At 38.5% G+C, this 12701-nt stretch overlaps 1 protein-coding gene and 1 pseudogene across 1 annotated transcript; both read right to left on the bottom strand.

The window, feature by feature from the left end:
• Positions 1 to 794: 794 nt before the first annotated feature.
• Positions 795 to 1549, bottom strand: LOC149243995 (indole-3-pyruvate monooxygenase YUCCA1-like). Its single transcript, XM_089367904.1, has 3 exons — positions 1351 to 1549; positions 1157 to 1279; positions 795 to 1073 (listed from the first exon to the last, which is right to left on the bottom strand). Exons 1-3 carry the CDS (start codon positions 1516 to 1518, stop codon positions 897 to 899), a joined length of 468 nt encoding a protein of 155 aa, XP_089224030.1. The 5' UTR covers positions 1519 to 1549; the 3' UTR covers positions 795 to 896.
• A 1269-nt stretch (positions 1550 to 2818) lies between these two features.
• Positions 2819 to 3881, bottom strand: LOC149243996 (putative indole-3-pyruvate monooxygenase YUCCA9 pseudogene; annotated as a pseudogene).
• Between the last annotated feature and the right edge of the window lie 8820 nt (positions 3882 to 12701).

A 12701-nucleotide genomic window follows, 5' to 3' on the forward strand; every position in this document is an offset into this window, starting at 1 on the left:
CTTAAATCAAAATAAATAATTTGTCTTTTTAAGTCCAATAGATCATTATTTGGTCTCAGCGGACGTTAACCATCATCATCATCATCATCATGAATGAATAATTAGTTATTATTAAATTAATTAATTGTTAATGAATAATAGTTTTTTATAATAATAATTATTTATTTATTACATTGAATAAATAATTAATTATTAATAAATAAATAGTTTTAATAATTAAAAATTATTTATTTTGAATGCATTTTGGCGAGGAACTGTGTGCATTCATGGATAAAATGCATATCACAGGATACTTAAAACTCACTTTGTACTCAAGAAAGGAAGAGAGCAAATAATTATTTAGTTATAATAATTAATAATTATTTAATTTTAATAATTAATAATTATTTAGTTATAATAAGTTATTTATTTTTGTATAATTATTTATTTTTATAAATTTAATTTAAGTTTAGATTTTTATTTCAAAAATTTTAATTAACTTAAAAAAATCATTTATTATTTATTCATTCACTACGCTCATAATGGGAATGGATTAGCTTCGGGATTAGAAATCTAGACAACGTTCATCTAATACGATGAAAAATCGGAACCAACTTTCTCTGAACAAATCGGAACCATCTCTCTCCAAAAATAATTTAAAATCTAACGAATTATAATAAAAATTATAAACTTCATTTTCTCTATCAAATTCATTTTGGACCAATAACATGATACTAACCCTATAAAACATAAATATTAATTTAATAATAGTATTTCAAATAATTGAAAATAGTTTACATCCATTTTATTTTATTTATCAAAGAAAACCTCTACAAATCCCATTTAACATGTGGCTAAATCCAAACACGACAAAAGCTCCCCCTCTCAGATTTCTCCGAATGACGTAAGTTGCAGGATCATGATGCATTCTTGAGGGACTGAAATATATCCTGCGCGATCCGCTGACCATCCTCCGAAAGTCCGAGCAGACCTCTTTTTCCGAAGCCAGCGACATACAGACGGTCGCTTCCCTTCCAGTCGCTGGGAGGCCGATTACCTGGACGTCCGTCCTCCGGGAAAAGCTCTCTGCCATTCTTCAAATTAAATGCCAATTTTCAGAACCAGACACATCCGGACAAACACAGTTCGAACTCAGAAAATCACTGTTCAGACATACCTTGAGCCAGCGGCGTACTCCACTCTTGTAACCAGTCGCAAAGATTAGGGCGTCGAAATCCTCTTCGACACCATCTTCGAACACGACACCAGTAGGCGTTACGCGGATGAAATTTGGGACGACCTGCGAATAAGAATGTAATGAACAACTTGAATTGACTTCGAATTTCTGAGCGAAGAATTGAGTGTATTTACCTTAATCTTGCGTTGCCTTATTTTGTCAACAGTGCCGTGGTCAATCACCAGGGTTTTGCCGGTCTTAAACTTGAACTCTAAAGGCCCTTCCACGGGCCGGGGTAGTCCGTAAGAAGCAGTGTTGCCTAGCGCCAGATTACTGTACATCAGAAGCAAATTGTCCACCATTCGGAGAGGCAGCACTTTATGCAGCTGCAATGCAAGAGAAACTGTGGATCTTCCGAAAACCTCTCGCGGCAGGACATGATTCTTACATGCAAGTAAAAACACGGACCAAATTATCGTTTGGACAAAATATACAAGAATTAATAATATGCTGGAAACCGTGAAATTTCAAAGAACCAGTTTATTGGGACGAATGAGTTACCTGGATGCCCGTTAAACAAAACATGAAAACGGTTAAACAAAACAGGAAAACCCCAGAAAACTTGTAATTTTATTTTTTCTTTCTAAATTTTCATTTTTGTTGGGAAATATTTCATTTTATCTTTAATTTTCATTTTGTTATTTAAAATGGTTTTTGATTACATATATAACTTCACAGTACAACTTCATAGTTTTGAAAAATCTTATAAAATCTCAATGGTAGAGAGTTCACCATTCAAATTTTTTATTCTAACAAATTTGTACTTATTATGTCCTTTCCTAGCTTAAAAAGACCAGGAATCTGGTTCCTTTAGTGCTGCAGGATCACAGGACGGTTTCCTTTTTTATGGGGTTTGTGCTGACCTTCTTGTCGTGCCCGATGGGTTCTGTATCCCTCGCCAGATCACTTTTACAAGGGAAAATTAGGATTTGCCTCTGGAACCAATACAGAAGCTGGACTTCTTGCATAATGAAAGGTGCTCTCTTTACAGGCATTAAAGTGTGTATATTTTTGTGATTGAAAGGTGATTTTGGAATGGTTTTATTGTAGATTTAAGTCAAGGTTCTTCAGCTGAAATCCTGTCACAACAAGTTCAGGGCTTTTCAGGAGGCTTTCCACCCAGGTCCAGCATGTTTTCCGAGAACACAACACTGTAGCTGATCTTCTATCTTAAAAGACACCGATTCTTGAAGCAGGTTTATGTATTGTGATTGAATCTGGCCCTGACGATTTAAACTCTGTTTATACCTTCAAGACTTTTTCTAGTTATAGCAGCTGTGTCTTTCCAGACTATCAGCTCTCCTTTGGGGACTTTTTATTCATATTTTAGCAGTGTGTATTCTGTGTGTCTGTTGTAAGGTTTTTCTTTCACTTTCAGCTGAAGGTCAGTAGTTCTTAGGCACTCTTTTTGGTTTAAAACTATATATGCTAATGCTGTTTTTATTTCAGTGTGGTGAGGCTTCTTGGACTCTGCTCATTACATTCTTGGACTTGGAAAAAATAATAAGTAGAAGAAAAGACATTATGAAAGTAAATTGGGACAGAAATAGCTTTCGGCCTCCAGTTTCCATCGCTGACAGGAAACTTGAAAGACGAACAATTTCACCACGGCTTTGCAGAAAATCCCGATTTCTGACAAAAACCCTCACAGTATAACGATTCCGGAATAATTATGTCAAAGATCCATAAATTGCTGTACGCAGATATAACTTCTTTTTTTTTCACTGGATCCGGTTCCTGTCTGCATACTCACAGCTTTGCAGAATTTTTTAATTTCCGAGACAGGTTTCGTGATTCAGGCATAAATATTCATAAATCGTTGCATGTAATTGTAAACATTCTCTTCTAAAACGAATATAATGTTCAATTTTGCATTTCTTTAAATTTTCCGGCGGTAGATGCAAAAGATTTGAAACCTAGCGAAAAAATTGAAATGGCTGTACAGAAGGAAGATTTAGGGGTTTTGACATATGATTACCGGACTACGAACTACGATTGCCGGCCTCGGGCCTGCCTCGTTATTTAGAAGCTCCAGCGCTATTTCCATGCCAGAATTTCCCCATCCCACGACAAGAACTCTCTTGCCTTCGAAATCTTTTTCATTTTTGTAATCAATCGAATGGATAACAGTCCCTCGAAAGCTGTCCAGCCCAGGAACATCTGGCATGAACTTTTCATTGAATTCGCCTGTCGCCACAACTAGGAACCTTCCGTGGTACTCCCTCTCAGAATTATCCGAAGAACACCTTGCAATGACATGCCATCTTCCCGTCTCTTGGCTGAAGCTCGCAGACTCCACGGACTGGCAGAACTGCGGCTGAATATTAAATTTTCTGGCATATTTTTCCAAGTAGGCAACAAAATGGTCCCTGGTGAGGAACATAGGGTATTCATCAGGAACGGGCATGAGAGGAAGGTTGGCGTGTTGTTTGCTGCCCTGCAGGGTCACCCGATCGTACGTGCGGTTTTTCCATAAGGACCCCACGCAAACATCTCTGTCCAGAACGAGACTGGAAATTCCGAGGTCTGCAAGGCATGCTGCGACGGCCAAGCCAGACGCTCCAGCGCCGACTATTATAACTTCTTCGTCCCTATTTTCATCGAATGATGATTTGTCGTATTCATTTTTCCCAATCTGTTCCGATGGTCGTGAAAAGTTTGGCATTTCGTGAACTTTGTACAATCCTAGTTAAAAGACCAGCTTGCAGATCTTGTCACACACCAAAGACGAAAAGACAGGCTATCCTGGTATTACTCATTTTGCATCTGTAACCAAAAAAAATAATTCTATAATGTTCTGGAATATCATAAATAAGAAGAGCGTTTCCACAATATTGTGAATTGAGTGCAATCGTGTCATATTAATGTAATTGTAAGCTATAAATAGAGAGGAAAGAGGGGAGAGCTGTGTTGAATGGTGTCATATTAATGTAATTGTAAGCTATAAATAGAGAGGAAAAAGGGGAAAGCTGTGTTTAAAAATGACACATTACATTATCACGATTATAATGGGCTGAGAGAATAACTCCCGTGTGAGCTAATTTAGTTTGAAGTTAACAACCTCATAAAACAATGCGATGGCCGTGTTTACCTGACACAGTTATATATATATTTTTTATTTTGATAATAATTTTTATGAGTAAATTTATATAACTAAATATTTTTTTGAAAGTCAACATTTTAAAAGAAGGATGACCAAAGTATGTAGAAGATGATAGAAATATAAAAAGATACTAGTAGTAGTGTTCACAAACGAGAGGGTCATAGATTCCCAATAGGCATATAAAACATAAAGAAAAACAGAGGATGTACTAATCGTCTGAGGTGACAGAAGCTGGGTTATCTGGAGCATTTCTTAGAGGAGATAAAGGCCGGAAATTGCACTGAAAGCGTGCTTCGAAGTGTGTCATCAAGGTCTCCATCTTTTCCACTTTCTCTGCTAGATGGTTTTGTCCCTGCCAGACTACCACCACATGCTCCCTAACTTGGCACTGGAAGTAATGTATGCGTTCCGGACTTGCCATTAGCTCTTCATGCTTTTTTCGATTAATTTGTTCTACCACATTTATCCGGTCCATCAAGAATTGAATTAGGCCACAACAATTTTCCAAGCAGCAATGTTGGAATCCCTATGGGTCAGGGGCTTCATTGCGGTCATCGCTTTGAACAACTTGACCTCTCCTATGCCCACCACCCTCCCGAGAGCCCAGTATCCGAAAGTTGTTTCCCATGCGGGATGTCTTCGTGCCACCATTGCTACCACGCTAATTCACATGTCCTCGACCTCTGCCTCCTCCTTGAACAGTCAGACACCGGCCTCCACGAATTCCACTACCTTGCCCTCCACGCACTCTAGAACCTGCACCTCGAGCCCTACCCATGGGATTGCTCCCACTTCCATCCATCATGGTTGCCAATCCGAGGGCCTCATCCCTCCCCTTTCCTGGCTCCGCCAAAAGGATAGCCTGCACACATCATGGAATGGGGCACAACTACCACCAGCTAAGTGCTCCCACAACAGTCGAGAGTGTGACCCCATCCATTGGCCTAAATTGTTGCCCTCCCATCCACCAGACCGACCTCCTAGAGCCCAACCTGATCCAACACTTGTCGGAGGCATCTTCACTCCACTCGTCTGTCCGCCCGAGAGCTATAGTCGCATGCTTGAAGCCGAGGGAGTTAGCATGATTGCCTTCACTAGCACCACCTTCGTTATCCCCACTACACCAATCACTCCATTGTACAGAGTCGGCTACCGGGAAGACAAAAGCTCACCATAAGCTTGGCGCCTCTCAATCATCTCCCTCTCCATGGCATTTCCAGCTTTTACAAAGATGTTCCTTGCCCCAAATAAACAAGAAATAACATTTATTCCCCCCCAGCACTTTCCAACCCAGTCTCGCCCTGCAAGGCCTGAGAAAAACCAGAAGTTGGAATCTATTATATGCAACAAACCACAATTCCCCAAAGAAAATCCATACACCACCAATTATATTGTGCCTCTAACGTCGCTTCTGTCATCAAGCAGAAAAACAAGTGTAGCTACACCACCAGACCTGAGCATCGAAACAAATTCTCGGCTCCTCCCTCATCCCGCCTATCAATTCATCAACACTTTCCCTTCTCGAGGCAGCTTGATTACTCACACGCTCCAGATTGAATGTATATATACGCCATTCCCTCTGCCATATATGAAGAGGTGACCGAGAGGTACGACCCTCTCCCGTGGCCCATTTGTCACTCTTCATGAGGCCCGACGACCACGTTATTCTCGATATTCACTGCCATTAGGGAAGTGGCATCCTCCTCCACTATTGTCCGCAACTCTTCCAGATAATTATCTCCGTAGGAGGGAGGCCATTATTGCTGCATTTCTCGGCCCTATATCTCACAACCCTGATTTTCTAGGAGATTTGCTGCCTTGCTACCTTTCCGGTCAACATGCTCTGTGATCACATAATAAAAAATGAGAGGTGGGATTGGATGCGTTCCCATATCAATTCCAAGTGAAAACTTTTAATTACCTTGTCCAAGGTGAGCCATTAATAAGGCGTTGAAGCATAGAGATGGCAATCTAAGAGTCCCCACTGACCTATAGCTTTGTGATTCTGAGATCTTTGGTCATCTATAATACTCTGTCTAGGACCAGATACTCTACCACATTGTTTGTTGTGTGTCCACGCATAACTGCATATATTCTAATTGCCTGCCCTTTGTCATTTCAGATTATTCCCCCTAAGCCCGCATTCCAAGGGTTTCCCTTAGATGCTCCATCGAAGCTCAATTTCTGGAATCCTTGTGGGGAGCATTTGAACCTGTTGGAAGACACTTGCTTTGCATGTAGATGTTGGGTAGGAGGCGGGATAGAGGACTTTTGAGAAATATCTAACGCCAAGAGGATGGTGCACTCCTTTCCTTCTTTCCAATCTCCGTCCTTCCACTAACCAATGGTGAGGGTCTCTTGGATGTTCCATATTACAGTTGTCCAGGCCATAAGGGGCCTTCCGAATGGAAGATTACTCTATTCCTTGATTTCCAGATGTTCCATAGTACTAAGCCCCGTGAGAGGTACCAGGCTCTTTTGACAATAGGGTTTTTGGACATGGACCATCTCCATGTTTCTATACTTTCCCCAAGGCTATTATCTGATCTATATGAGGCTCCAAAGAGCTCCAAGTGATGCCCCAAGAATTCCAATGCTTGTGGGCATGAGTTTGAGAGATGGTCTATTGTTTCTTACTCCATGTGACATAGAGGGTAGAATGATGGGCCACTTAAGCCTTTCTTTCATATTTTGTCCCATGCTAGCAGTTTAACAAATCTTGCTAACCATAAGAAGAATATTACTTTAAGCCATAGGCAAGAATACCAAATTCGTTTCCATATGGAGTCTAGCTCCATATTTTCTTTTGTTGACAAAAGGGAGTAGGCTTCCTTCAAGTTGAACATTATGAGGGTTCTGTATCCCCAACACAACTTATCTAGTTCCTAATTGTTGAGGATGGGTCGTTGCTGAAGAGTTTCAAGGAGGACCTCCCATACCCTGTGGAGAACCTATGGGGGCTAGTCCTTAGAGGTCTTCCATTCCCTCCATTTTGATTCTAGAAGGGAGTCCTTTCAGAAGTCCTGTTGAGCCCCAGAACTACCTCACTTCTACATACTTTCCTAGACCGTTTTCCCACATCAGTGCCTTATAAGCTATCAAAGATTGTTACATATTGATTCTAGGAGTGCATTTAAGTGGTTTTCTAACTATATCCTTGTGTGTGCTATTTGATTTAGATTTTGTTCATCAACTACAGAATGTAGCCACTTTCCGCAGCTGGCTTGCAATTCCGCAACTATTTTTATTGTTCTATAGGTTACAGGTGTTGGTAGATGAAAGAGGCACGTGGGCAGCTCAGAAATGATCTACACATGGACAAGGTCCTATTTGTTCAGCCAAATTCGTAAAGAAAGGCCTTGGTCAAAGGACGGTCAAACAAGGAGTCCTAAGTCAAATAGGTCTTTGTTTCAGCACGTGAAAAGTCTGAGACCGTTCCTAGATTCGTGGATCCCTCTTGACAATTGCAGTCTGTCTCCATGACGCAAATCCAACATCCACCTTTTGTAGATTGAATGATTATGGTAACCAAGACACTGAACTTACGGGTTCTGTCCTGTTTACGTGTCCTCTGCTGAAGATTTCTCACAAAATAATAGTTATCTATTTTCCTCTGTAAATAAAGAGTTTGCAAACGCAAGTAGTTAGTCTTGATGTTAGTTTTTATGTTGTTGTTGTAGCGTTAGTCCTACTGTTGTAACGAGAAGACATATCCTCTGTTTTTGCAATATAAAAACTCTGTTTCTTATGACTGTTTAAAGCGTGATTTTGGTTTGACAACGTATTAACCAAAGGCCGTGCAGAGGGCCCCTGCTGGCTAAGGTTTTGCTTTTCATTTTTGTAAAAATTTTCATGCATATTTTCTCTTATTCCCACTGTATATTTTTCATAATTTGTTTATGGTGTTAATCCTTTACTCCTGTACATGATTTCACAGCATTGCATACTTTTTACTAACACTGATCAGTGTGTTTCAAGATAGGTTATGCTCAAGCTTTCTCATATAATTTTTGCATCAAATAGTGACTTGAGATTTGCTTCCCTGTTGAAATTTTTAAGCTTTTCAATTTCAGTTATGCTTTGATTTCAGTGATATTTGTTTGCTGCTATTAGCTAGTTTAGGTATCAAGTTCTTCATGTTATTTGACGTTATCTTCGGTGCCATGGCTTAACCCAAGAAGCTACTTGGCGAGCTATCGGATTATAAGTGAAGTAATTTGATTTCTCTTTCATTAATCTGCAAGTAGGTAGTTTAGATATCAAGTTCTTCATGTTATTTGACGTTATCTCCGGTGCCATGGCTTAACCCGAAAAGCTACTTGGTGATCTATCGGATTATAAGTGAAGTAATTTGATTTTGCTTTCATTAATCTACAAGTAGGTAGTTTAGATATCAATTCTTCATGTTATTTGACGTTATCTTCGGTACCATGGCTTAACCCGAGAAGCTACTTGGCGAGCTATTGGATTATAAGTGAATTGATCTTGCTTTCATTAGTCTGCAATTTTTGTTTTTTCTTTTAGTGCAATAGTTTAGATTTTATTTCTATAATTAGATGAGAAACAGAGGCAATGACTTCATGATCAATATTTCATCTTTTGTTTGATTTAAGTAGCTGCATATTTACATTCCTGTTCAAGTCTAATTTTATCAATAGCATGTTTTGAGATCTTTGGAAGTGCTAAGTGCTGGAAATTATCATAAGAAACATAAACCTTGTCTTAAATCTACATCCATACTTGCCCTCTAAAAGTATTCTTAAAACCTAGGAATAGGATTTCCATTTGCATTAAGAGACCAACAAGGACAAAACCCCAAAAACAAAATAAAATTGAAAACAATAAAAGTAAGAAAGAGGTTGTCTTGCACAAACAGTGTGCCACATTTCATCAGTTTACGACTCCAGGATTGATAATTAATGTAGCAATTTAGGACATACTATATTGACTAAAACTTTTGGCGTCGTTGCTAGGGAAATGTAGCTAGGTAGCCTATCTCTTACATTTTAAAAAAATAAAAATAAGGGGGAAAATTGATAACTTCTTGAAGTATGCTCTTCTCTTGCACCTAATGTGATCTGGAGGATCAGAAAAGAGAATTATTAGTTTAGTAATTTCTTGAGTATGCTCTCTTCTTGCACCTAGTGTGATCTGGAAGATCAGAAAAAGGATTATTAGCCCAATTAAAAAAATGACATGCATAGAGCAAGAGATTCTAGGGGAAGGTTTATAGCTAGGGCCAAAAGTTTGATTTTTACAACTCCAGCTACTTCAAGGCATAGACAAGATACACCTCCATCCCAGACTCATACTCCCAGGCTTAGGATTCCCGAAATTCAAGGGGCAACAACTGAATTAGAAGATTCTCCCACACTATCTACTAAATCTGATCTAGGAGAAGAACCCTTCTTCACTTCTATAGGGGAACATATTGTAGTTGAAGAAGTAGAATCACTTGGAGAAGAAGGAAAGAAAGAAACTCTCTCTCATCAGCCATTAATAGAAGAACCAGAAGACCCTGAGGAAACTATCATGGCAGAAGAAGTACTAGATGGAGAATATTCTCTATTTGGAGGAAGGGGTAGAGGTAGAGGTAGAGGAAATAATGGAGGTGGTGGTAGAGGAAACAATGGAGGTAACAATCGAGGAAGTAGAGGTAATAATGGGGGAAATAGGGAAGAAGATAACTCATTTGGATTCCCTATAGTTGATGACGAAATCCATACAACAATAAAAAAACATTTCACCATCTATCCTCCCAAACTTTTATGGGTTGCGAAGTGGGGATCCTAAAACATTTATATTTGAGTTTGAAGTCTTGTGCCGAACCTATGACTATATGGAAGACTCTCAAAAACTCAAACTATTTCCTTCAACATTGAAAGGAGCTACTTTGAAATGGTTCATGGGATTAGTCACTCAATCTATTAGGACTTGGAATGATATGAAGCAAACATTTTTGGATAGATATCTAGATTATTGTATGCCCACTAATCATAAGGATGAGGTATTCAAAATGATGCAAAAAGAAGATGAGAACTTGGAGGATTTACATGAAATATTTCAATACAACTTAAAGAGAGCAAAAATGAGCAATTTAGACGAGGAAACTTTAAAAGCCCTTCTATTGAAAACCATTAGAGATGAATGGATAGATATTTTAAACATGATGGAGAAGGGAGATATTTCTCAACTTCCACTAAATGACGTAGCAAAACTATGTGTCCATCTCTCAAGGGGAAAATCTAAAACTAGAAAAGGGCCTAGAGATCTTTCTCTTATTAGAGCAAACAAATCTGTAATTGGATCAGTAAGTAGGGCAGAGATTGGAAATATGCTTGATGAGTTCAAAACTGATATTCTAGGGAGCCTTAGTGAACAACTAGACATCCTTAAAATTCAAAACAAGCAGAAAACAGAAGCTGATGCCTTAGCCATCTTTTGTCCAAAATGTAGAAAGAAACATGCTCTAAGGGAATGCCCCTTGGATGCAAAAGTTGTAGAAACATGTATGATTTTCTCAGAAAGTCATGAGACCAAGGATTGTCCTTCAATTCCTGGGCTCAAAGCTGTCTCTTAGGAAGATCCAAATTCAGTAGAATCCCTTTGTTTTGTTTCAAGAAGACCTTGGCAAGGGAAACAAAATCAAGGATTTAACAATCCTATGAATTTTAAACTACCACCAAATTGGAATTCTTGGCAACAACCTTGGCCCCAACCTCAAAATCCGTATCAATCATGGGCACAAGGGGTACAAAATCCTTATAGGAGATTTGCTCAATTTTATCAATATCCTCCATCCTTTCAAAATCAACAACAAAATCCACAACTTCCAAATCAAAACCCACAATTTTCATTGCCATTTCCACAACAACAACCTTCTCAACAAAATCAAAATTCTCAACTCTTGCTTCCATTTCAACAAAAACCAAATCAACTACCAGCCTAGCCATTACCAAATCCCAACAACAAAAATCCTCAGAATGCTTACATGGTAGAAGGACAACAATTTCCTACCTATATGATTGTTCCTCTTAATGATGTTCAACTTAGATCTGGTAGAATTTTAGAAAAGGAAAAACCTTCTATAGATGTTCAAGAGCAAGATGCCTCTGAGGAGGATTCTCTTAAAATCAATAAAGGTTCTGAGGAAGCATCCCTTCAAAACCCAATCATTCAAAAAGAAAAACAAAAAGAGTCAACCCCCACAACTCCTATAGTTGAGCAACCTGCATCTTCATCCACACCTCCTTTCCCTGAAAGATTACAAATTGACAAAGGGGTGGAAAAACAAATCTTGTTGCCTGACTATGATTTCCTAGATGAATTAAAGAATGTTTGTATCAATATTCCCTTGCTACAAGCCATTAGGGAGATTCCTATTCGAGCAAAAATAATAAAGGAGTTGAGTTTCAAAAGACCAGGTAGGAAACCAAGAGATACAAAAAGAATCCACCTGGTAGGAAAAATTGCAGATATCATGATGGGAAAGATTACCATGCAGAAATATGTGGATCCAGGTAGTCCAATTGTCAAGACACACATAAATGGGATAGAAATTCCAAATACTTTGATTGACTTAGGGGTTGCTATAAACATTATGAGTAGACATACTATGGAACAGCTTAAACTTCCTAATCTTCTTTTTACACCCACCTTACTGCAACTTGCAGATAGATCAGTAATCAAACCAGATAATGTATTAGAAGATATTTTAGTCTCCTTAGATTCTTGGGAATATCCAGTAGATTTCATGATTTTGACTCCCAAGAGTAATCTAGGAGGGCACCCACTCATTTTAGAAAGACCTTGGCTAGCCACAGCTGATGCTTTCATTAGTTGTAGATCTGAGGATATGTACATTTTTTATGGTAGTTCAACAAAGAAATTCAATTTGTATCCTCTAGCAAAAGCAATTACAGAAGTAGGAGATAATGAATGGGTCAACGATGAAGATATTATACAACCTGTCTTTACTATCTCTGAAATTAGTGAAGATAGTCAAATTTTGAACACATTAGAAAATTTTGAAACATATTCAGAATATGACCACACACAATTTCAGTTAGATTATGATATTGAATATTTGTCATCAAGGCAAATGTCTCTTTACTCTATGGAAGAGTTTGGTAGTTCTGCAATTGAAATTTTTCTAGGTAAAACATTGAATATCAACAAAAATTTGGAAAAGTTACAACAAGAAGAGCTAACCAGAATCTTGCAAAAACATTTTACTGCATTTACATGGGAGTATACTGATATGAAAGGTATTGACCCTAAGACTTGCATCCATCATATCTATATCGAGGAAAATAGTAGACCAATCAGACAACCTCAGAGAAGGATGAATCCAAATCTTAGGGAGATTGTGAAAGAAGAGCT

The sequence above is a fragment of the Pinus tabuliformis genome, chromosome 8 (assembly GCF_031772625.1).
Source record: "Pinus tabuliformis cultivar Carrire ecotype Pingquan chromosome 8, CPIR1, whole genome shotgun sequence".
Classification (NCBI taxonomy): Eukaryota; Viridiplantae; Streptophyta; class Pinopsida; order Pinales; family Pinaceae; genus Pinus; species Pinus tabuliformis.